We start from the raw sequence: 25,457 nt of genomic DNA on the forward strand, positions 1-25,457 counted from the left end.
AGAGTGCAAGAGTACCGTGTTTCAGAGTGCAAAAAGGGATTGAAGGCCTATTGTGTCAACAAGTCTGTTCACTCTTGTCTGTATGTTTATGTTTTGCCTTTTTCGTTCAAATATCTGAGGATTGAAAGCTCAGTATTATAAATGAGTACTGTGTGTGATTGTTATACAGGATTGAGGTTTGTTGTAGTGTGTGTGATTGTTATACAGGATTGAGGTTTGTTGTACTGTGTGTGATTGTTATACAGGATTGAGGTTTGTTGTAGTGTGTGTGATTGTTATACAGGATTGAGGTTTGTTGTACTGTGTGTGATTGTTATACAGGATTGAGGTTTGTTGTAGTGTGTGTGATTGTTATACAGGATTGAGGTTTGTTGTACTGTGTGTGATTGTTATACAGGATTGAGGTTTGTTGTAGTGTGTGTGATTGTTATACAGGATTGAGGTTTGTTGTAGTGTGTGTGATTGTTATACAGGATTGAGGTTTGTTGTACTGTGTGTGATTGTTATACAGGATTGAGGTTTGTTGTAGTGTGTGTGATTGTTATACAGGATTGAGGTTTGTTGTACTGTGTGTGATTGTTATACAGGATTGAGGTTTGTTGTATTTGTCTTGTTGAGTATGTCTATCTGTCTTTGTATCGGTGTCTGTATCTGAGTGCTACAGTGTCAATGTTTCCTGTGTTGACTGCCCGGGAACTTGTTTAATGTGGCATGGAGCTGTTGTTTCCGTCTGTTGAATTTTCAGTTCTGCTTTGTTTTTTCATCAACGCATTAAGTAGTGCATTCCTTTCTCAGCGTGAGTCAATCCAGTCCTCATGTAAACTGCACATGCGCTTAGGTGCACTCACGAACATGCACACAAGCGCACGCGTGCATACACATGCGTGCGCACACACACATGCACACATGCACGTACACACACACACACACACACACACACACACACACACACACACACATATATATATACAGCACAAAGGAAGTCACTGAAAAAGTGAATGACAACACTTACAGTTAAGTGCTTTTGTTTTAGAAGTGTTGGAAAGTGTTGGATTGTCACTCAGCACATATCAGCTTATTGATTCAATGAGATTGCATGTGAATATTTACAATAACTGACAATTGACATACCTCGCTCTCCCTATCCTCCTCTAAATGTCATTCTCTCTCTCACTCTGCACACACACACGCACGCACACACACACATACACACGCACATACACACGCACATGCACCGTTTGCACATTCACATTAACTACACAAATGCAACTGCACACATCGAAATGAAATGAACATTACATGTCTGTATACAGTTAAAAAACAAACTACATAAATTAAATTACTCGCCACTTTGAGGCCTGAAGTACAAAATTTGGATTATTTTTAGAACATAAAGGCAGATTGAAAAAAAAGAACGAAGAAGCATAGATTTGATTTTTAGCTAAATAAAAGATTTGAACACACACACACACTCACGCAGTAATAGTAATACAACAAATTTTATACATAACCTTTTTCTAACGATCACATCAGTTACTTTTCTTATCTTACTGTGTTAAAAGTGTTCTCTGGAATACTCAGTCGGTGACGGTAGGGGGGTATGGCATTAAAACCATCACAGTCTAGTTAGCAGGTGGGGAAGAACCACACTGTCTTGTAGGTTCCTACCAGTAGGGGTATACAGGAAACCTTTTTAGCGGCACTTGACCGCATGGTGGTGCTGTTTGTGCTGTAAGTCGCACTAAATGCCATTCACGAAACCCTGTTTCGACCCGCCAAAGTCACATAAACTTGCTGGACCTACGTCGCGGCGCTACAGTCGCTAACGGCATGATGCCCCGGGTAATCTTTTGATGTTTGGATGGCTGTATCCGCATCTGGTCTGATGCAATCGGGGGGGGGGGGGGTGGTGGTTCCACTGTATTTGAGAGAGATGGATAGAGGGAAAAGAGGGAGGAGGAGTTTGGGCCGTACACTGATTGTTGTATTTGTGATGCAGGAACCATTTCTGGGTGCTGCCCCTCACAGCAGTGACAGAAGACTAATGGGCCGGTTAAGGTACATCTGACCTCAGTGTCAGTTTCATGTCGATTCACAGACAAAGCTATGCTTGTGAAAGACAGGGAGAAGTAATATGCCAGGGATCAGTGGTCTCTTTTATACTTTCAACTTTTGAGACTATGTCTTTAACATCTGGACACACATGCCAAGCTTTCAGTCTCTGCGAAGAATTTGCTGAATAGCGACAAGTGTACAACGTACAGTATCTCACAATTTGAGTCTTTCAGTCGTTCTTCAAAATCTAGAACGCAAACAGTGCTCACCTCAGTATGGAAACTTACACTGAATCTTCAAAATGCCATTCACACATCCGACTCACGATCTCTCAGTCCTGTTTAAAATGCCACAAAATGAAGTCACCAGTGTACACCCTAACATCCATGCTCTACCTGTAGTGTCACCCCCGGAAACAGCATCGACACAGTCGGTACAGCAGCTCCAGGCAGTGCTCTACCTGTAGTGTCGCTCCCGGTAACAGCATCGACACAGTCGGTACAGCAGCTCCAGGCAGTGCTCTACCTGTAGTGTCGCTCCCGGTAACAGCATCTGTCGGTACAGCAGCTCCTGACAGTGCTCTACCTGTAGTGTCGCTCCCGGTAACAGCATCGACACAGTCGGTACAGCAGCTCCAGGCAGTGCTGACGGAACACGGCGCTCCGGTAGCCGTAGATGAAGGGGTTGGCGATGACGTTGATGTATGGGAAGTTGTAGGCCAGGTCCATGACCACCCTGCTGGCCTGAGGCATGGCCTGGCCCGGCGAGAACATCATCTTCTCCACGATGAGGCAGACCAGGTGGGGCAGGTAGCTGACGGCGAAGATGACGGTGATGGAGGCGAAGATGCGGAACATACTGGCGGTGATGTGCGTGTTCTGGCTGTCAGAGTTGGTGCTGCAGCGTCGCATGCTAGAGTGGCGCCGTTCGAAGTCTGTCAGCGCGGAGGAGATCTTGCAGTGCAGCACGAGCAGGGTGAACAGGATGACCACGAAGGCCAGCATGAGCACCGCCTGCAGGGCGTAGTGCAGCGCCGTCCCCTTCTTCTCCTCGCTCGTGCGGCAGATGTACACCTGCACCACCTCCGTCACCTTCCGGGCGGAAACATTCGCTGCAAGATCGTGTTGTGCTGTCGTGTTTTCACTGAAAAAAGGCTGAGTACTCTGTGTGAAAGTATCGGTCAGATTGCTCACTGTGGAATTATCACCAGTCGTGTTTTGAGGCACATAGTCCCTCTCGCCCACAGCGATCTTGACCCTCTCCAGCCCGTTGATGACGAGAGTGACGGTGCACAGAGCCATTGCGGCCGTGAAGAGGAGCGCACAGAGGAACCTGGCCTTGCGCTTGGTGAGGCCGGGCTCCAGGGGCTTGCAGACCTTGGTGTGGCGCGTGATGGTGATGAGCAGCAGGACGCTACCACTGGCCAGACTGGTGCTGTACACCTCCCAGTGCGCCACCTTGCAGAAGACCGTTAGGGCGTCGCTCTTGTCCAGCACCGCGCTCTTGATGACCACGTCGATGGGCATGCCGATGAGGGTGGTGGCGAGGTCCAGGGCAGCCAGGACGGTGACGAAGGTGGAGAAGACGGTGCGCGGCATCTTGAAGTTGTAGACGTACAGCACCAGCGAGTTGCCCACCAGGCCCACCACCATCATCGCCGCCACCACCATGCCGTTGGCCAGGCGCGGGTTGTAGTCGGTATTCACCAGGATTTCATTGTTGTGGTCCAAGTGTGTGTTTTGCTCGCCGAAGCTTCCTGCTCCGGAGAAGGCCGAAATGTTTGAAGGGACTGGTAGGTCTCCGAGGTTTGAGGTGTTGTCGGTTGCCATGGTGGCTTGTTGTGTCACACCGTTGTCAAGGTGGTTGTCAGTCCATGGTTTTGTCCAGCGGTTGACTGGCAAAGGTTGCTAGCCGTTCAGGTCACTTTCAAGGCGATGGCACGCTGTGATCGTATTTTCATCAAGTCGCAGCTGAAACAGACAGATACAGATAAGTATTGTGTTGGGAAGAGAGAGAGGTCGGGGTAGGTGGTAGTGGGAATCAAGGAGGGAGGAAGAGAGAGAGGTCGGGGGTAGGTGGTAGTGGGAATCAAGGAGGGAGGAAGAGAGAGAGGTCGGGGGTAGGTGGTAGTGGGAATCAAGGAGGGAGGAAGAGAGAGAGGTCGGGGGTAGGTGGTAGTGGGAATCAAGGAGGAAGGAAGAGGGAGTGGGGGGAAAGAAAAGGGGGACAGTACGAAGCGAGCAAGCATAGACACGTAAAGCGGAGTCTATAGTTATCTTACTGACACACATATATATTACGTCACACGCTTTCCTTCTTTGCCACTACTAAAGCAAACGTGTGCAAGATGTAGAGGTTACATGCCGAGTCTCAGTGATTATTAAAAATAATGGTCGAAGTTGGCGGATCATGAAAAATGCGAGCTTCAGCGAGCTTTTTCATGACCGCGAACTGTGACCATTATTTTTAATAATCACTGAGACGAGGTGTGTAACCTCTTTATTCCTCCTTTCTTCAGTTATTCAAAGAAAACAGGAGTTTTTGTGCGAAAGTTTGATCGAATCCGAATCACTCAACCAGTCAACCTGCGCAGGCGATCGATTAATGCGCGGTTGTATAGTTCCGTGCAAATCATTCCATTCTGTTAACACTTCTTGTCAGTTTCCCTGTTTTAGACTAAAATCAAGTACACAGATATGCTGTTATTCTGCTGTGGCGGTAAAGGCAGATATTGTGTGTTCTGTGTATGTTTTAGTATCGTTTAGGATAATGTTCTTTTGTCAAATGGGACTAGCAGACGAACTTTTGCACCCGTGTTCCAACGTTAATTACTGTATGAAGTTCAGTTTTCTGGGGAAAATAGTGTATGAAACCGCTTTATGTTGTTTAAATTGATGAGATGTGTGCATTTGGTTGCGTGTGATCTGTTTATAAAATGAAATATTGTTGAAAACTGACCGTCGGATTGCAGTCAGTGTTGTCGAAGAAACTGCGTTAAAAGAAGGGGAACTACTCTTGTCGGCAAGAGTATGAGTTACTTGCCTTGGGAATTTGCTTACAGATGAACAGTGTGTGCACGGCAGATCTAGATTCAGAAAACAACCTAACTCATGGATTTTATATGGAGATTCATGTGTTCAGGCCTGTAGTTGTTAATTTAAATGCGGTATGTGTGTATTGTTTGCTCCAGAGATGTATATTTCGTACGTATAGAGCGTTCGGAACTTTTCAGTCGCAAAAGTAGTACCAAAACAGAACAGCTTCTCAACCCATTGCACTATCGAGGATTCAGGCTGTTGCTGGCTCGTTATTTGTTTGGTTGCTGGGTCATTATCGAAAAATAACTAGCTCTACAAGTTTACAGAGGTAAAGAAGCAGAGGGGGGAATAAATATATATATATACATTAGGGCCTACGGCTCTTTCACATGTGACCCGTCAAGGTTTGGCACGAGGGCGTTACGTAACCGGGTAACACTTGTTGTCGTGCTGAAAGGCAAATTACGATGCTCACACCCCATGCAAACAACATAAGTGTTGCACAAGTAGAGCAACATTGCCCCCAAACCTCAGTGTCAGGGCAAACCTCAGTGTCAGGGCAAACCTCAGTGTCAGGGCAAACCTCAGTGTCGGTCCTGATGTCACACAAGAACCATTGACTAAGACACTTGTATGTCAAGACCTCGTTCATAAACGGCAACAATTGTTTTTGAAGTGATATTGGTTTGTGGATTGTTCTTGTTCGTGTTGTACACTCTCGATCCCCCCCACCCCTGTCTCTCTCTCTCTCTCTACCTCTCTCTCTCTCTCAGAGAGAGAGAGAGAGATAAAGAGAGAGAGAGGAGAGAGAGAGAGGCTGTCATGTTTGATATATGTACCGGTTGTAACGGGTCAGTTGGCCTAAACAATAAACTTTCTGAGTTCTCTCTCTCTCTCTCTCTCTCTCTCTCTCTCCCTCTCTCTCTCATTCTCTCTGTCTCTACCTCTCTGTCTCTACCTCTCTCTCTCTACCTCTCTCTCTCTTTCTCCCAGTAAGGTAATATATTTTACTACGTTGCAAGCCCCTGGAGCAATTTTTTTATTCGTGCTTTTGTGAACAAGAAACAATTAACAAGTGGCTCTATCCCATCTCCCCCCTTTTCCCCGTCGCGATATAACCTTCGTGGTTGAAAACGATGTTAAACACCAAATAAAGAAAGAAACTCTCTCTCTCTCTCTCTCTCTCTCTCTCTACTTCTCTCTTTCTCTCTCTCTCTCTTTCTTTCTTTCTCTCTTTCTCTGTCTCTATCTTTGTCCCTCTCTCTCTTTCTTCTCAACCCCCCCCCCCCCCTTTCATATATATGTTTTATGCAATGGGCTGACGGCCTACGTGGTACACCATTCGATCGTTCGTTCGTTCTCTAGGGCCTTGCAAACTTGTGTGTGAAAATTAGCGCATACATCTGTGAGTTACATCTGCCAAATTCATCCGTCAAATCTTTTAAAGGTCGTAGCCATTTCTGTGACTCGGAACTCCGGTTTCGATATATGATACTGTCACGGCGAGCGCGAGCGTGTGTGTGTGTATGTATGAAGACGGGAGGGTTTGGGTAGGGTGGCGTCTCAAATATCAGCAGTCAGCTGTAGAACGCGTAAACATGGGCGTAGTTCTGGCCTATTTTCACGCGAACATCGGGAGGAATTTTTCTCCTGGAGAGACCTCCACTTGCCCCCTGCGTTATCAGAGACTCGGACAGAATCAGAATCAGAATTTATTGTCATTAAAGCACAGAGCCTATTGACAGATGATACCTAAACAATCTGCAGTGGCCCACCGAAACTGGGCCGTGGCAGCTAATTGAATTAGAATGGTGCGTCTTGACACTGGCTTTCCCCCTTTCTTTTTACCTTTCGTCCGAGCAAAGTGCTGCTTACTTGAAAATGTGGAGGCACTTCCTGTATATGTTTCTGTAAAATGTTGACTATGTTCATGGTTACTGTACTTATATGGACAGTTTGTTCCTTATGACACATTTTTCCCAATGCTAAACTGAGACGGTTATTAGTTATACATAAATAAATGACAAGAATGTTTCTTTTCACAAAATAAGACACAACATCAAAAATGAATACAGATTTGATCTGCAAGGAGGAAATATCAAACCAACCCACACCCTAAACAGCCCCTAAAGCAGCTCATGACAAACTTTTGGTACACACTTTACAAAATAATACTCTCAATTTCTAACCAGCTGCATTACACGCTGCTAACAGAGAGAAAAAAAGGAAGGGAGAGACATAGTTATCTCCCCTTTCTCTTTCTCAGGACGGTTGTTAGCTCCCCCTTTCTCAGGACGGTGTGTGTCTGGTACCAGCGAAATGTTTATGTATCAATCGACCAAGCCCTGATACAACGGGTTCAAGTTTAGGTCTCTCCAGGAGAAAAATTCCTGCCGATGTAACTGGCGAGTAGAAATGTCAATCTACTCGCCATATGTGAGTAAAGTTGCTGAAACAATTTGTTGGTTTGGCTAGTAAAGTTTGCTCTCTGGCTAACTAATTTTCAGAATCACTAGCCAAAGGCGAGTACACCATTTGTTGGACTTTCAGGGCTGGAGGAGTAGGATGAATTACCAAATGTATCTAATTTCGTACCAGTGGCTTTTCAAGGGGCATTGCCTCTACTAGTACAAGCTTTTGACGAGTCTGAGTTAATCTTCGCTGGTCGTCGTGGGTCCATGTGGACCCAGAAGGGTGTTTAATTGCAAATATCTCTTAAACCAGTTGGAATTTTTTAATGAGCTTTTAAGAATGCCTCAGACATCTAGAATGGTGCGTCTTGACACTGGCTTTCTTTAGGCACAACAACATTGAGTGGATGTATGGATAGACAGGCGATGGCACTCTGATGCTCACAAACAATAATTCTTTGTGTAAAAACTTTTGGTTTGAAATACGGTGCTTACAAACATATAAAAGACTGTAACGAACAAAAGAATAAACCGATTTAGATTGTCTAGTATACAAAGAGCTTATGTCCTAAAAGATCATTACATTTCCGCGAGAAGTAATTAAAAAAACAAAGGTCAAATTTAGACTACACACGGAAGACATCGTGGGGCCGAGCGGCGGACCCATGTTTCTCAAACTGAAGAAACTTACATAAAAACTAGGGAGAGAAGTCACAAACCTTCAGGTATTGGCTCTAAACATCATTTTCTACGATCTGTTTAATTTTGGAGTTAATAAGCAAGTCGCGTGGAGCGAAATTAATACATAACAATGTGGGTCCACACGGCCCCACGACGTCTACAGAAGGGTATTCACGTTTTTCCTTTTTTGAGAAGCTTTAGTCCGCACGGTAATAATTAAATTAATAATTTAATTTAATTACTTCTCGCGGAAATTTAACCACGGCGTCTACGGAAGGGGATGCACGTTTTTGCTTCTTTGGAAAGCATGGGTCTACGGAAGGGTATGCATATTTTTCCTTCTTTGAGAAGCATGGGTCCGCACGGCCCCACGATGTCTTCCGTGTGTTGTCGATAACCCGGTCGGGCGAAGGTTAAGTAAGTCAATACTCGCGAAGTAAAGGGCTGCATTGTGCACGGTGTATTTCTTCTGAAGATCGCTCACACGAGAAATGCAAGATTGTGATTTCATTTTATTTATTTAGGCACAACAACATTGAGTGGATGTATGGATAGACAGGCGATGACACTCTGATGCTCACAAACAATAATTCTTTGTGTAAAAACTTTTGGTTTGACTTACAAACATATAAAAGACTGTAACGAACAAAAGAATAAACCGATTTAGATTGTCTAGTATACAAACTGGATATAACCACTGAAATGAATGAAGGAAGGAAGGAGTACCATTTCCCCCACTCTGTCGACAAAAGAGGGAGAGAAAAAACATGAAACTGGAACCAAGCGTTTTAACGTCTGCGCTCTGAGAAATTGAGTCACATCATTTTCCCCCAAGGCGTGTACCGTGTATCTATTGACAACACATGGCCCATACACAACACTCCACATACACAACACTCCACATGGCACATACACAACACTCCAGAGTTTCAAACAGCGCAAGAATTGTGACTAGCCCCTTGACATTCTTCCGTGCCTAGTTTACGCCATCAGGATTACACATGTTGTGCATGGAAAGTGCATAATGCTGTGCCCTTAAAGGTATGAGTAATAACCCCTTGACGATAACACCTGCAGTCAAGGAGTATGTTCAGGTGCACGGCGTGTGGGTTCGATGACGAATCCGATGGCATATATTTGTATGCAGTGCATTGCGATGCAATACGAGACAAGACAAGAGAATTCCAAACAATACAATACAATGCAATGCAATGCAATACAGTTCAATACAACACAATACAGTACACCACAATTCAATACAATATACTATACAATGCAATGCAATACAACTGTACTGTCTTATTGTGGACATTTTTCTTCTGTTTGTGGCCACAAAATGACGATAACGTTGTACATGGTTCGAATTCTGGTGCAGCCGCATTTTGCAGTTTTGGTCAAGTGGTTTGTAGTGGTCACGGATGTAGTGTTGGATACTATCGCACTATTTCCGTCGTGCTTGTTGACTGCTGTATCATTTTGTACTAAGTGTTTACACGGATGAACATGCTCCTAAAGGCACACCCCTTCCCGTGTTTACTGTTGGACTCACCCTATCAGATCTGGTCAGGAGTTTTACATGGGATAAGACCATCCCTCCACTTGGTCACATACCAAAACCGAACAGCCCGAGCCCGAGTGTTTTCTGAACAAAGTGGGAATTTCTTGATGAATACATTTCTTAAAACCACTTATTGGCTTTTACGATATTAATTAATTAAAGAAATTGCAACTCGCCCAGGGCGGGGATGTAGCTCAGTCGGTAGCGCGCTGGATTTGTATCCAGTTGGCCGCTGTCAGCGTGAGTTCGTCCCCACGTTCGGCGAGAGATTTATTTCTCAGAGTCAACTTTGTGTGCAGACTCTCCTCGGTGTCCGAACACCCCCGTGTGTACACGCAAGCACAAGACCAAGTGCGCACGAAAAAGATCCTGTAATCCATGTCAGAGTTCGGTGGGTTATAGAAACATAAAAATACCCAGCATGCTTCCTCCGAAAGCGGCGTATGGCTGCCTAAATGGCGGGGTAAAAACGGTCATACACGTAAAAGCCGTGGGAGTTTCAGCCCATGAATAAACAAACAGCAACTCGCCCAGGCAGCAAGCTGTCAGGTGTTGAGTGTTGGTGTGTGTCCATGTGGAATGAGGTAATATTGTATAGTTAGATTAAACTTCTATTGTATAGTTAGATTATATTAAACTTCTATTGTATCATGATTAATTGTCTTGTCTGTTGTCTCAAAGGACCACTGTGTGGTGTTGTCTCAAAGGACCACTGTATGGTGTTGTCTCAAAGGACCACTGTATGGTGTTGTCTCAAAGGACCACTGTATGGTGTTGTCTCAAAGGACCACTGTATGGTGTTGTCTCAAAGGACCACTGTGTGGTGTTGTCTCAAAGGACCACTGTGTGGTGTTGTCTCAAAGGACCACTGTATGGTGTTGTCTCAAAGGAACACTGTGTGGTGTTGTCTCAAAGGACCACTGTATGGTGTTGTCTCAAAGGACCACTGTATGGTGTTGTCTCAAAGGACCACTGTATGGTGTTGTCTCAAAGGACCACTGTATGGTGTTGTCTCAAAGGACCACTGTATGGTGTTGTCTCAAAGGACCACTGTATGGTGTTGTCTCAAAGGACCACTGTATGGTGTTGTCTCAAAGGACCACTGTATGGTGTTGTCTCAAAGGACCACTGTATGGTGTTGTCTCAAAGGACCACTGTATGTTTTTTTGTCAATAATTAAACGTTCCAATAACCTAGAATTCTTGTGTTTTTTTATTCTGAATTTTGGAACGTTAGCAGTCTTAGCTTTGTTTGGATTTTTGACAGCACAATCGTTCTTTGTAAAGTTGACTGTTCGTTTGATGACTTACTTCAATGCTGCGTGAAATCTTGAATCGTCCGAGCAAGGCAGATGCTCTTTTAGATATATACTAACGTGGTGTGTTCGATTTTGAAGTGGAAGGCACTCTTTATCCACTGAATTTGGTCGAAAAAACTTCAGGTATTTTGGGAAAGGTGAGTTGGGTGGATTATTTTGGATGAGTTGTGCAATCAGACAAACACACAAACAGCTTTCAGTATCTAGCAGCATCTGTTTCCAAGGCTTTGCCACAGAAAGCGCTGTGGACAAAGACCATCGAAAGGGCAAGTGTGTCTCCATGGTGTGTAGGCTACATGGCGTGCATCAGTCTGTGTGTGCAACCGTTGTCTGTATCATGATGGGACAAGTGCTTCACTTCCTGTCCCGTGCGAAGATTGCTGTAAGGTCGTGATGAGGTTGGAGCAGTTGACATTTACATTTGTCTCTTTCCCACCCACTGCATACATGTTCTACCAGGACTGATCTCTATCCCTCTGTCTCTGCCTCTCTCTCTCTCTCTCTCTCTGTTTCTCTGTCTCTCTATGCCTGTCTCTCTCTGCCTGTCTCTCTCTCTCTCTCTCTCTCTCTCTCTCTCTCTCAGTCTCTCTCTCTCTGTCTCTGTCCCTGTCTCTCTCTGTCTCTGTCTGTCTCTCTCTGTCTCTGTCTGTCTCTCTCTCTCTCTGTCTCTCTCTCTGTCTCTCTCTCTCTCTGTCTCTCTCTCTGTCTCTCTCTCTCTCTCTCTCTGTCTCTCTCTCTCTCTCTCTCTCGCTCTCTCTCGCTCTTTCTCTCTTTCTCGACTGACATTGTCAGTGTGCGGGGCATGTTTGCATGCTTGTTCCACGTCTTGTCCATGCCTGAACGCAAGGAAGACAAATGGATTTTGTTATTTATTTTTTATTTCATTTATTTATTTATGTTGTCCAATGAATGTCTTCTCTGTCGCTAATGCAAAGGACCAAACCATGACGCCTGATTTTGACCATTCTCTGGAAATCTGGTCTTTCCCAAACAGGCCCGAACATTTAGGAGTGGAACTATTAAACATAAACAGGTCACACAGTACTTGAATGTGATTGAGTCAGTACTTGCATGGCATGATTTATGATGTTACTATGATCCTTCAGCTTCTGATTATCCTCCAGTAAATTGGAGAGAGGGCGCGCGGCCATAAAAAGTAGTACAATCACAATGAATGCCATCGGTAATATAACATTGCGGTGAATTGTTTCTCGTGTTTTCGTAAGGAACCCACCAGAGGGGAGAGTGAGAGAGAACGAACGAACGAACTTTATTACTCATTTATTACTTGAGAGAGAGAGAGAGTGTTCGCTGCAGAACAATGTTTGGAACACGTGCACTGACAATTACATAATTATAACATTGTTTTGCCGTTAATAGTATATAATTTGACTGCCATTCAGTAGGTCATTGGTATAGATATCATAGATAATAGTGATCTTTGTCATGGAATCACGACTGGGCAGAGATTTGGGGTTGTTGGTTGGCAGGGGATTGCTTTTGGTCGTTCGTTCCTTCGTTCGTCCTTGTGGTTGCTCGAGCGGTGGTACATGGTACAGTAACTGTGCTATCGATTGGGACGTTCTTTGCGCAACACAGTCGTCGTCTTTTTGCCCATAAACTGCACAATTCACATTTTGATTGTGTGTGTTGAGTGAAGGCTTGGAGGGAGTGTGTTGCCTCATGGGCAATAGTATTATGTCCGATGTTTGTGTGTTTGTTTGGTCAGGCTTTTTAAGGCAAGTTCTAAACCACTTCTTAGAAGATTGAGTCACTCTCATAAATAGTATACAGAATTTTTTGTTTTAAATCAACATCAAAAATAAGAAAAGTTTGAGTATTGTCCGCAAAAGAGGACTGTGACGAAGATGTGTGTCGTTTGAAGACCTCGGGTTGCCGTGCACGCTGCATTTACTTCCCCTTGCCAGTTTGAATGACGTTGCATCAGAAGAGTGATACTTGAAAGCGCATTCATTTGTCAATTTCAACTTGAATGAGATTAGAAAATAGGCGAGTGTGTGTGTGTGTGTGTGTGTGTGTGTGTGTGTGTGTGTGTGTGTGTGTGTGTGTGTGTGTGTGTGTGTGTGTGTGTGTGTGTGTGTGTGTAGGTGTGTGTGCATGCGTGCGTGCGTGCGTGCGTGCGTGTGTGTTTGCGCGTGCATGCGTGCGTACGTGTGTGTGTCTCTGGGATTTCTGTATTTAATTCCAGTGGAACTGAACAATGTTTCACCGATGTAACTTGCCATTTTTGTTCCCATAATATGTGCATGCTTGTTCAGGTCGTGGCAAATATTTCCATCATCAGTAAAATAATGCAAAATTCAGGCCCCGGGCTACGGAAAGTTTCTCACCCCGTTGAGTGCTTTGTCTGACGTGCTCCCTTGCCTACAGAAAGTCTCTCACCCCGTTGAGTGCTTTGTCTGACGTGCTCCCTTGCCTACAGAAAGTCTCTCAACCCGTTGAGTGCTTTGTCTGACGTGCTCCCTTGCCTACCCCAGACATAAACTCATCCTGTTTCATCTTTCTACGCTTGAACGGCCACACGAAATTTCAAAACTTCAGGAACTAATTCATACCTGATGTTTACGCTAGCAGAGCCCAGGGCAGATTTCGAAAAGTTATTTCAAAGGGACAGAACATGTATCTACAAATCAGTGATTTGAGCATGAATTGTGGTCTAATTGATGTTGTCGTTTGCTCTTCTGCTTGTGGCACTATACGGGATTCCTGCACCAAGCCCTGCTCGTGCTCATTCTGCGACTACGCCCCAAAGGGAGCTGTACCGTACATTTCAGAGGACTAACTTATATGTATATGGAACCAGGCAGAAGGAATGCTGTTTCTCCTTACTGTCTCCGACTTTGGAACTCCAGTTAGGATTCCTTGGGTCGCTCGTACATACAGGCGTTTGACGCGAAATATAATTATTTGTTTTCTCTTCTGTTTGACCTCTATGGAACTTGTTTAGGGGGAACGTCGTGTGTGTGTGTGTGTGTGTGTGTGTGTGTGTGCTTTGTCGTGTGTGTGAGTGTTTTGTCGTGTGTGTGTGTGTGTGCGTGTGAGTGTTTTGTCGTGTGCGTGTGTGTGTGTGTGTGTGTGTGTGTGTGTGTGTGTGTGTGTGTGTGTGTGTGTGTTTTGTCGTGTGTGTGAGTATTTTGTGTGTGTGTGTGTGTGTGTGTGTGTGTGTGTGTGTGTGTGTGTGTGTGTGTGTGTGTGTGTGCATGAGAAGGGTGCACGAACGTGTGTCACGCGGATTAAAGTTGTGTAGTGTTTCTAAGCGAAGCGTTTCTGTCCCCGTACGGCATAGCAGGTCTGAAAAAGTAAAGAAGAAAACCTGATTTCAAGTTCCTGTAGTCATTTAGTCAGTTCATCCTAGTCGTAGATTTGTTCTAGAGTCTGGATCATTTTCGCCTTGATGGCAGTAGACATCTCGCGGTGCACCACTATCAGTCAGTGGGACGGAAGGCGGGGTACCCCAAATTCACAGGATAGAAATAAGATGAAACTTATCTAGAACTGCACAGTGGGTAGATAGTCTTGAGTCGAGGGTTTGAGCATGCTTGAGATTGAAGGCGGGTGTACCTTACACGTACCTCCCAGTATCAGTCTGCCTTAGAGATGAGGACGACAGTTGGCCAGATGGCCAGAATAGCGCGCTGCATTTTCCTGCATAGAACTAAATAAGGCGCGTCTGCCGCGACGGTGCCTGAGCTAAACATTGGCGGGCACTGCTCACAGCCCGGCACACAGCACTGTGAACATTCCCCGTCCCTTCACCTCTCTCGCCACCATCCGCCCTACCCTTGGTCTCATGCCTGTAGAGGTGAGATGTCTTCCCAGATTAGCTGTGTAAACGATGAATTTTGTTACTGAACATTTGTTATCACGAAGGCATAAACAAGAAAACAGAAGGATAAGAAGAGTGTTTTCCTGTTTGTATGCATTGTGGGTGTGTGTGTGTGTGTGTGTAAGGGAGGGGGGGGGCGCTGACTAACAAGGAGGAGAGAGGGTAGTAATAGTTTTGCTTCGTTTAGTTTACACTCAGCCGTGCTATTATCAAAGAAGCGATTTTTTTTCCAGCCACGTTTCTATTTTAGATTGTGAAAATAGCAGATTTTTGCGGAAGAGAGAATTATTTTGTGTCTTGCGGGGAGGGAGGGGGGGGGGGTTGAGTGAGTCTGTTGTTTGTAAGGGTGTTGGAGTGGGCGGGGGGGGGGGGGGGGGGGGGGGGGCGGGTGTCGGATTGCTATTCTGGTAGTTGGAATTGGAATGTGGGTTTCGAAATCTTTACCCACGTAAAACAGTTAAGAAAGAATCGAAGAAAATCATATAAGAAAGAGGGAATCTTAAAATGGGGGTACATGGTCTTGGAAGGGATGGAATTTTTTCTTTTTTTAGGGGGGGGGGGGGGGGTCTTAAATAAGGGTTCCACTGTACCAATATTTATATAGCAGTTTGGTTATCCCAAAGTCTGTACACAGCTTTGCAATCTTATTAGTCGACGTTTCCCGGTGTCAAGTAGTATTGTTTAACTGTGTTATAACTTACATAGTCTCGCCGGTTGAAAGTCCGTCACGGATACTTTACTCATATCCGTCACGGATAATTTACTCATTTGAAAGCATATCTCTGCTTGAAACGTACATAAAATGACATATATATCATGGTATACATTTACCGTATCGCCTACAGCATGGAGAATAGGACACCCACCTTGTGTCACCTTGCACAGAAGCCTGTCGGTATCCTCCACGACCGTCCAGCTGGTCGTCAAACTGACCAGTCGAGTTTGCTTACAGCACCGGACACAACACACAGCGTGTCGAAGTGGACACACACTTTAAAACACACATTTATCACACACTGAAAAGTCCGGACATCAGAACGGGACAAGGGCACAACGAGTGACTGTCGAGACCGGCGATGTATCCGAATCCGCTTCGGAGAAACTGTACGTGAGTGTCGACTGTGTGTGCGTGTATGGAGAGGCCAATCTCTGTCAGCAGTCTAGCGACTAACACGACCCAACGAGGGAGAACTGTGAAAGGCGCGCGCTCTTTTTGACTTGTGATTTTCGTGGTAGACTGTTGGAAGCACACCATTGAAAGATTGGAGATACAAAAGTCGCAGCGCAGCAGCTCTCACAAAAGAGGGGCGAAGCCTTTTGAAACTCTTGCGGTTAGGAGACTATGAAACGTTAAAAACTTGACATTTACATATTAGTTAACAGGGTTTAAATTATGTGACTGCACGCTTTCATGCTTATGTTCCATGTATGCCCTATTCTTTTCGAAAAAAAGAGACCAGCTAGAATTCTACGAATTAAATGCAAAACATGGTTTGGGTTTCGTAGTCAGGGTCATGGCACCAGGGTACCTTTCCTCCTTAGTAAGCCATCGTGATCGAAACCTCCACAGATCTGTCCCAGCTTATACATGATACGTCAAGGGCATCTTCCACTTGGACTCACACTGAAAGTCAACAGCCTGACACATTTCTGTGCACACCACAATTAGCTAGGTCTTCATTTCTTTTCGACACTGTCAATCTGAGAAAAAACAAGTCGCGTAAGGCGAAATTACTACATTTAGTCAAGTTGTGGAACTCACAGAATGAAACTGAACGCACTGCATTTTTGACTCACATGCGAAGCAAAAGTGAGTCTATGTACTCACCCGAGTCGTCCGTCCGTCCGTCCGTCCGGACGTTCGTCCGGACGTCCGTCCGGAAAACTTTAACGTTGGATATTTCTTGGACACTATTCAGTCTATCAGTACCAAATTTGGCAAGATGGTGTATGATGACAAGGCGCCAAAAAACATACATAGCATCTTGACCTTGCTTCAAGGTCAAGGTCGCAGGGGCCATAAATGTTGCCTAAAAAACAGCTATTTTTCACATTTTTCACATTTTCTCTGAAGTTTTTGAGATTCAATACCTCACCTATATATGATATATAGGGCAAAGTAAGCCCCATCTTTTGATACCAGTTTGGTTTACCTTGCTTCAAGGCCAAGGTCACAGGAGCTCTTCAAAGTTGGATTGTATACATATTTTGAAGTGACCTTGACCCTGAACTATGGAAGATAACTGTTTCAAACTTAAAAATTATGTGGGGCACATGTTATGCTTTCATCATTAGACACATTTGGTCACATATGATCAAGGTCAAGGTCACTTTGACCCTTATGAAATGTGACCAAAATGAGGTAGTGAACCACTAAAAGTGACCATATCTCATGGTAGAAAGAGCCAATAAGCACCATTGTACTTCCTATGTCTTGAATTAACAGCTTTGTGTTGCATGACCTTGGATGACCTTGACCTTGGGTCAAGGTCACATGTATTTTGGTAGGAAAAATGTGTAAAGCATGTGAGTTGTATGGGCTTTGCCCTTCTTGTTTCACAATGACCGTAGTCCGCCGCTTGTGCAAAACGGAGTGAAACTGACGAGCATGTTCAGCGCGGTAGTGGTTTCGCTGTGCTGCATAGCACGCTTTACTGTACCTCTCTTCGTTTTAACTTTCTGAGCATGTTTTTAATCCAAACATATCATATCTATATGTTTTTGGAATCAGGAACCGACAAGGAATAAGATGAAATTGTTTTTAAATCGATTTCGGAAATTTAATTTTGATCATAATTTTTATATTTGTAATTTTCAGAGCTTGTTTTTAATCCAAATATAACATATTTATATGTTTTTGGAATCAGGAAATGATGTAGAATAAGATGAAAGTAAATTTGGATCGGTTTATATAAAAAAAATTATTACAATTTTCAGATTTTTAATGACCAAAGTCATTAATTAATTTGTAAGCCACCAAGCTGAAATGCAATACCGAAGTCCGGCCTTCGTCGAATATTGCTTTACAAAAATTTCAATCAATTTGATTGAATAATGAGGGTGTGACAGTGCCGCCTCAACTTTTACAAAAAAGCCGGATATGACGTCATCAAAAGTATTTATCGAAAAAAAGAAAAAAACGTCCGGGGATATCATTCCCAGAAACTCTCATGTCAAATTTCATAAAGATAGGTCCAGTAGTTTGGTCTGAATCGCTCTACACACACACACGCACAGACACACGCACACACACATACACCACGACCCTCGTCTCGATTCCCCCTCTATGTTCAAACATTTAGTCAAAACTTGACTAAATGTAAAAATGAACACTAGGTACAAGAAGCAGCCAGGATGTAGAGTTTTGTTGTTGCCAAGTGATAGCTTTCTCTTGCCACACGTAGCATGGAGCTTGCCAAGTGATAGCTTTCTCTTGCCACACGTAGCATGGAGCTTGCCAAGTGATAGCTTTCTCTTGCCACACGTAGCATGGAGCTTGCCAAGTGATAGCTTTCTCTTGCCACACGTAGCATGGAGCTTGCCAAGTGATAGCTTTCTCTTGCCATACGTAGCATGGAGCTTGCCAAGTGATAGCTTTCTCTTGCCACACGTAGCATGGAGCTTGCCAAGTGATAGCTTTCTCTTGCCACACGTAGCATGGAGCTTGCCAAGTGATAGCTTTCTCTTGCCACACGTAGCATGGAGCTTGCCAAGTGATAGCTTTCTCTTGCCACACGTAGCATGGAGCTTGCCATGTGATAGCTTTATCTTGCCACACGTAGCATGGAGCTTGCCAAGTGATAGCTTTCTCTTGCCATACGTAGCATGGAGCTTGCCATGTGATAGCTTTCTCTTGCCACACGTAGCATGGAGCTTGCCAAGTGATAGCTTTCTCTTGCCACACGTAGCATGGAGCTTGCCAAGTGATAGCTTTCTCTTGCCACACGTAGCATGGAGCTTGCCAAGTGATAGCTTTCTCTTGCCACACGTAGCATGGAGCTTGCCAAGTGATAGCTTTCTCTTGCCACACGTCACTATGGAGCTTGCCAAGTGATAGCTTTCTCTTGCCACACGTCACTATGGAGCTTGCCAAGTGATAGCTTTCTCTTGCCACACGTAGCATGGAGCTTGCCAAGTGCTAGCTTTCTCTTGCCACACGTAGCATGGAGCTTGCCAAGTGATAGCTTTCTCTTGCCACACGTAGCATGGAGCTTGCCAAGTGATAGCTTTCTCTTGCCACACGTAGCATGGAGCTTGCCAAGTGATAGCTTTCTCTTGCCACACGTCACTATGGAGCTTGCCAAGTGATAGCTTTCTCTTGCCACACGTCACTATGGAGCTTGCCAAGTGCTAGCTTTCTCTTGCCACACGTAGCATGGAGCTTGCCAAGTGCTAGCTTTCTCTTGCCACACGTAGCATGGAGCTTGCCAAGTGCTAGCTTTCTCTTGCCACACGTAGCATGGAGCTTGCCAAGTGCTAGCTTTCTCTTGCCACACGTAGCATGGAGCTTGCCAAGTGATAGCTTTCTCTTGCCACACGTAGCATGGAGCTTGCCAAGTGCTAGCTTTCTCTTGCCACACGTAGCATGGAGCTTGCCATGTGATAGCTTTCTCTTGCCACACGTAGCATGGAGCTTGCCAAGTGATAGCTTTCTCTTGCCACACGTCACTATGGAGCTTGCCAAGTGATAGCTTTCTCTTGCCACACGTAGTATGGAGCTTGCCAAGTGATAGCTTTCTCTTGCCACACGTAGCATGGAGCTTGCCAAGTGATAGCTTTCTCTTGCCACACGTAGCATGGAGCTTGCCATGTGATAACTTTCTCTTGCCACTCGTAGTATGGAGCTTGCCAAGTGATAGCTTTCTCTTGCCACACGTAGCATGGAGCTTGCCAAGTGCTAGCTTTCTCTTGCCACACGTAGCATGGAGCTTGCCAAGTGATAGCTTTCTCGTCACACGTAGCATGGAGCTTGCCAAGTGATAGCTTTGTCTTGCCACACGTAGCATGGAGCTTGCCATGGGATAGCTTTGTCTTGCCACACGTAGCATGGAGCTTGCCAAGTGCTAGCTTTCTCTTGCCACACGTAGCATGGAGCTTGTCAAGTGATAGCTTTCTCTTGCCACACGTAGCATGGAGCTTGCCAAGTGATAGCTTTCTCTTGCCACACGTAGCATGGAGCTTGCCAAGTGATAGCTTTTTCGTCACACGTAGCATGGAGCTTGCCAAGTGATAGCTTTGTCTTGCCACACGTAGCATGGAGCTTGCCATGTGATAGCTTTCTCTTGCCACACGTAGAATGGAGTTTGCCAAGTGCTAGCTTTCTCTTGCCACACGTAGCATGGAGCTTGCCAAGTGATAGCTTTCTCTTGCCACACGTAGCATGGAGCTTGCCAAGTGCTAGCTTTCTCTTGCCACACGTAGCATGGAGCTTGCCATGTGATCTGAGGTGGGTTTTTTTACTCACATGCGAAGCAAAAGTGAGTCTATGTACTCACCCGAGTCGTCCGTCCGTCCGTCCCGGCGTCCGTCCGTCCGTCCGTCCGTCCGGAAAACTTTAACGTTGGATATTTCTTGGACACTATTCAGTCTATCAGTACCAAATTTGGCAAGATGGTGTATGATGACAAGGCCCCAAAAAACATACATAGCATCTTGACCTTGCTTCAAGGTCAAGGTCGCAGGGGCCATAAATGTTGTCTAAAAAACAGCTATTTTTGAAATTTTTCCCATTTTCTCTGAAGTTTTTGAGATTTAATACCTCACCTATATATGATATATAGGGCAAAGTAAGCCCCATCTTTTGATACCAGTTTGGTTTACCTTGCTGCAAGGTCAAGGTCACAGGAGCTCTTCAAAGTTGGATTGTATACATATTTTGAAGTGACCTTGACCCTGAACTATGGAAGATAACTGTTTCAAACTTAAAAATTATGTGGGGCACATGTTATGCTTTCATCATGAGACACATTTGGTCACATATGATCAAGGTCAAGGTCACTTTGACCCTTATGAAATGTGACCAAAATAAGGTAGTGAACCACTAAAAGTGACCATATCTCATGGTAGAAAGAGCCAATAAGCACCATTGTACTTCCTATGTCTTGAATTAACAGCTTTGTGTTGCATGACCTTGGATGACCTTGACCTTGGGTCAAGGTCACATGTATTTTGGTAGGAAAAATGTGTAAAGCAGTTCTTAGTGTATGATGTCATTGCTAGGTTTAGCTGAAGGTCAAGGTCATGTAAAGGTCAAGGTCAAGCATGTGAGTCGTATGGGCTTTGCCCTTCTTGTTTTTATATATATATATATAGAGAGAGAGAGAGAGACAGAGACAGACAGAGACAGACAGAGACAGAGAGACTCAGACTCAGAACTTTATTACAAAAGGATAAAGGTTTTAGGCAAAGCCTATTCTTCCAACCTGTCCTTTATACAACACATAAAGACAGACGCACATTAAAAATATAAATTCAATCATATAAAATACAGAAATACATTGTATGGAATGCAACACAATGTGCATTTAAGGAATTACCTAAGGAGAACTCAAAAATTACAAAATTACGCTCGCTCCTGTGTCTTGTGTCAGTCGTTTTTCCTTGCTGGTGAGTGTTGGACGCATGCTTGCCTGGTTGACAAGATACAAGTGGGATACGTGTTACGATCCTAACCCTACACAGGATACCATGGCTTCCTCGCTCATCTACTCATTGCGCAGAGTTGTATAGCGCTGGAACATTGGCACCTGTCACAGAGAGATCCGTGTGTACGATTTGGAGGATATGATACGTACATTACCTTACAATGCAATGCAATGCAGAACAATACAATACAATACAATATGACACATTACAATTTGAAAAAGACGAGTGGGGGGGGGGGGGGGGGGGGGGGTCGTAGGATCGCTCACTCATACACTGCACTCCTACACAAAGTGTCGACAAGATGCACGATTCGCACGAACAGGTACATTGCACTTCTTCAAAGTCTGCAAGGACCTTATTGTTTCTTCGACAGGTGCCCTAGTTTGAGACATCATTAATTCGTCTCGTCGTTTTGCCGTTACATGAATCGCAGGCATTGTTCTCTCCCAACTTAGGCTGTGTGCACAACGTCAGCAAGCTAGGATTGAGTGGGGGGGAACTGAGTGCACTTGCAGTCTTTGTTACAAAGTTTGCAGGAGGCATGAGAACTTGTTTGCTAGAGACATGCATAGTCATGTGTGTGTCAGTGTTTTCTGCTTTGTAATTCAGCACTAAACCGTATTGTGCTGTTCTTTAGATATTCAACAGGTACAGAGTTAGTTTTCACGCAACAAGAAAGGACTCTTGCTTTTGATCTCTTCCATTTTTTTTTCTCCTTTTGTTTTTTAAGACTGATGCGGTGCTTAGGGAAGTCACACACATTTTTCTTTACGGGACAGAGAAGTGGAGCGTTTGGCAATACTGTATTCCCTTCCTTTTCCTTTCCTGTCCCTCTCCCCGTGCACCTAGCCCCCCCCCCCCCCCCCCCCCACCACCACCACCACCAACCTACGCTCTTTTTCTCTCTATATATATCTCTTTCAAACACACACACGCACACACACACACACACGTTTTCTCTCTCTCCTCTCTCTCTCTTCTCCCCATCCCCTCTCATCAGCCTCCCCCCCCCCCCCCCCCCTTTCTCTCTCTCCCATGTGATGTGTTTTGTGCTGTGCGGCAGTGCCTTCAGTTACAAACTGAAGGAGCTGGACATGCTTCTTATTCCCCCCTCTGCTTCTTTACCTCTGTAAACTTGTAGAGCTAGTTATTTTTCGATAATGACCCAGCAACCAAACAAATAACGAGCCAGCAACAGCCTGAATCCTCGATAGTGCAATGGGTTGAGAAGCTGTTCTGTTTCGGTACTACTTTTGCGACTGAAAAGTTCCGAACGCTCTATACGTACGAAGTATACATCTCTGGAGCAAACAATACAAACATACCGCATTTAAATTAACAACTACAGGCCTGAACACATGAATATCCATATAAAATCCATGAGTTCGGTTGTTTTCTGAATCTAGATCTGCTGTGCACAAACCGTTCATCACAAGCAAATTCCCAAGGCAAGTAACTCATACTCTCGCGACAAGAGTAGTTCCCCTTCTTTTAACTCAGTTTCTTCGACAACACTGACTGCAATCCGACGGTCAGTTTTCAACAATATTTCATTTTATAAACAGATCACACGCAACCAAATGCACACATCTCATCAATTTAAACAACATAAAGCGGTTTCATACACTATTTTCCCCAGAAAACTGAACTTCATACAGTAATTAACGTTGGAACACGGGTGCAAAAGTTCGTCTGCTAGTCCCATTTGACGCAAGAACATTATCTTAAGCGATACTAAAACATAAACAGAACACACAATACCTGCCTTTACCGCCACAGCAGAATAACAGCATATCTGTGTACTTGATTTTAGTCCAAAACAAGGAAACTGACAAGAAGTGTTAACAGAATGGAATGATTTGCACGGAACTATACAACCGCGCATCAATCGAACGCCTGCGCAGGTTGACTGGTTGAGTGAGTCGGATTCGATGAAACTTTCGCACAAAAACTCCTGTTTTCTTTGAATAACTGAAGAAAGGAGGAATAAAGAGGTTACACACCTCGTCTCAGTGATTATTAAAAATAATGGTCTCAGTTCGCGGTCATGAAAAAGCTCGCTGAAGCTCGCATTTTTCATGATCCGCTAACTTCGACCATTATTTTTAATAATCACTGAGACTCGGCATGTAACCTCTACATCTGGACCTTCACGTTCTGTCCACTTCCGTCTCCTGTGTGTCTGTTTTGCCATCCTTGGAGTGCCGCCAAATGTATTGATGCTTTGTCTTGCTTGGCCTCCCTTTGTTATATTTAGTCAAGTTTTGACTAAATATTTTAACATCGAGGGGGAATCGAAACGAGGGTCGTGGTGTATGTGCGTGTGTGTGTGCGTGTGTGTGTCTGTGTGTGTGTGTGTGTGTGTGTGTGTGTAGAGCGATTCAGACTAAACTACTGGACCGATCTTTATGAAATTTGACATGAGAGTTCCTGGGTATGAAATCCCCGAACGTTTTTTTTCATTTTTTTGATAAATGTCTTTGATGACGTCATATCCGGCTTTTCGTGAAAGTTGAGGCGGCACTGTCACGCCCTCATTTTTCAACCAAATTGGTTGAAATTTTGGTCAAGTACTCTTCGACAAAGCCCGGGGTTCGGTATTGCATTTCAGCTTGGTGGCTTAAAAATTAATTAATGACTTTGGTCATTAAAAATCTGAAAATTGTAAAAAAAAATCAAAATTTATAAAACGATCCAAATTTACGTTTATCTTATTCTCCATCATTTGCTGATTCCAAAAACATATAAATATGTTATATTCGGATTAAAAACAAGCTCTGAAAATTAAATATATAAAAATTATTATCAAATTTTTTTTTTCGAAATCAATTTAAAAACACTTTCATCTTATTCCTTGTCGGTTCCTGATTCCAAAAATATATAGATATGATATGTTTGGATAAAAAACACGCTCAGAAAGTTAAAACGAAGAGAGGTACAGAAAAGCGTGCTATCCTTCTCAGCGCAACGAATACCCCGCTCTTCTTGTCAATTCCACGTGCACTGCCTTTGCCACGGGCGGTGGAGTGACGATGCTACGAGTATACGGTCTTGCTGCGTTGCGTTGCGTTCAGTTTCATTCTGTGAGTTCGACAGCTACTTGACTAAATATTGTATTTTCGCCTTACGCGACTTGTTTTTGTGTTTGTTGTTGTTTGGCTGTTGTTGTGGGAATCAGCTTTCTTCTGAGATATAAGGGCTTACAAATGGAGATGTCTTTTTTTTTCTTTTTTAAAATTTTTTTTTTACATTTTGCCAAGCACATTATTGTGGGTCTTTTAATCAATAACATGCATCCGTCCACTCACAATGTATTATCTATCATCCATCCACTCACAATGTATTATCTATCATCCGTCCACTCACAATGTATTATCTATCATCCGTCCACTCACAATGTATTATCTATCATCCGTCCACTCACAATGTATTATCTATCATCCGTCCACTCACAATGTATTATCTATCATCCGTCCACTCACAATGTATTATCTATCATCCGTCCACTCACAATGTATTATCTATCATCCGTCCACTCACAATGTATTATCTATCATCCGTCCACTCACAATGTATTATCTATCATCCGTCCACTCACAATGTATTATCTATCATCCGTCCACTCACAATGTATTATCTATCATCCGTCCACTCACAATGTATTATCTATCATCCGTCCACTCACAATGTATTATCTATCATCCGTCCACTCACAATGTATTATCTATCATCCGTCCACTCACAATGTATTATCTATCATCCGTCCACTCACAATGTATTATCTATCATCCATCCTTCAACATTTACCACTCAAGGAAACCTAGAGTTTGAAACGGAGATATCTTATTTTACCATCTTAATAAAAATTGATAATATTTATATAAGGTAAAACCCCCCGCGGGTT

General features: G+C 44.1%; 2 protein-coding genes across 2 annotated transcripts in view; one reads left to right on the forward strand and one right to left on the reverse strand.

Annotated features, from left to right (window-relative positions):
• LOC138959419 (membrane-bound transcription factor site-1 protease-like) overlaps positions 1–25,457 on the forward strand; it is a 78,955-nt gene that overhangs the window by 23,188 nt on the left and 30,310 nt on the right. The gene's annotated exons all lie outside the window — the stretch shown is intronic.
• Positions 991–16,086, reverse strand: LOC138959427 (RYamide receptor-like). Its single transcript, XM_070330915.1, has 3 exons — positions 15,775–16,086; positions 2,641–4,025; positions 991–2,580 (listed from the first exon to the last, which is right to left on the reverse strand). Exons 2-3 carry the CDS (start codon positions 3,882–3,884, stop codon positions 2,577–2,579), a joined length of 1,248 nt encoding a protein of 415 aa, XP_070187016.1. The 5' UTR covers positions 3,885–4,025; positions 15,775–16,086; the 3' UTR covers positions 991–2,576.

This window comes from Littorina saxatilis, linkage group LG1 (assembly GCF_037325665.1).
Source record: "Littorina saxatilis isolate snail1 linkage group LG1, US_GU_Lsax_2.0, whole genome shotgun sequence".
Taxonomy (NCBI): domain Eukaryota; kingdom Metazoa; phylum Mollusca; class Gastropoda; order Littorinimorpha; family Littorinidae; genus Littorina; species Littorina saxatilis.

Coding starts and splice junctions, on each gene's coding strand:
- LOC138959427 (XM_070330915.1), bottom strand. CDS start 3,884: ATGGCAACCGACAACACCTCAAACCTCGGAGACCTACCAGTCCCTTCA.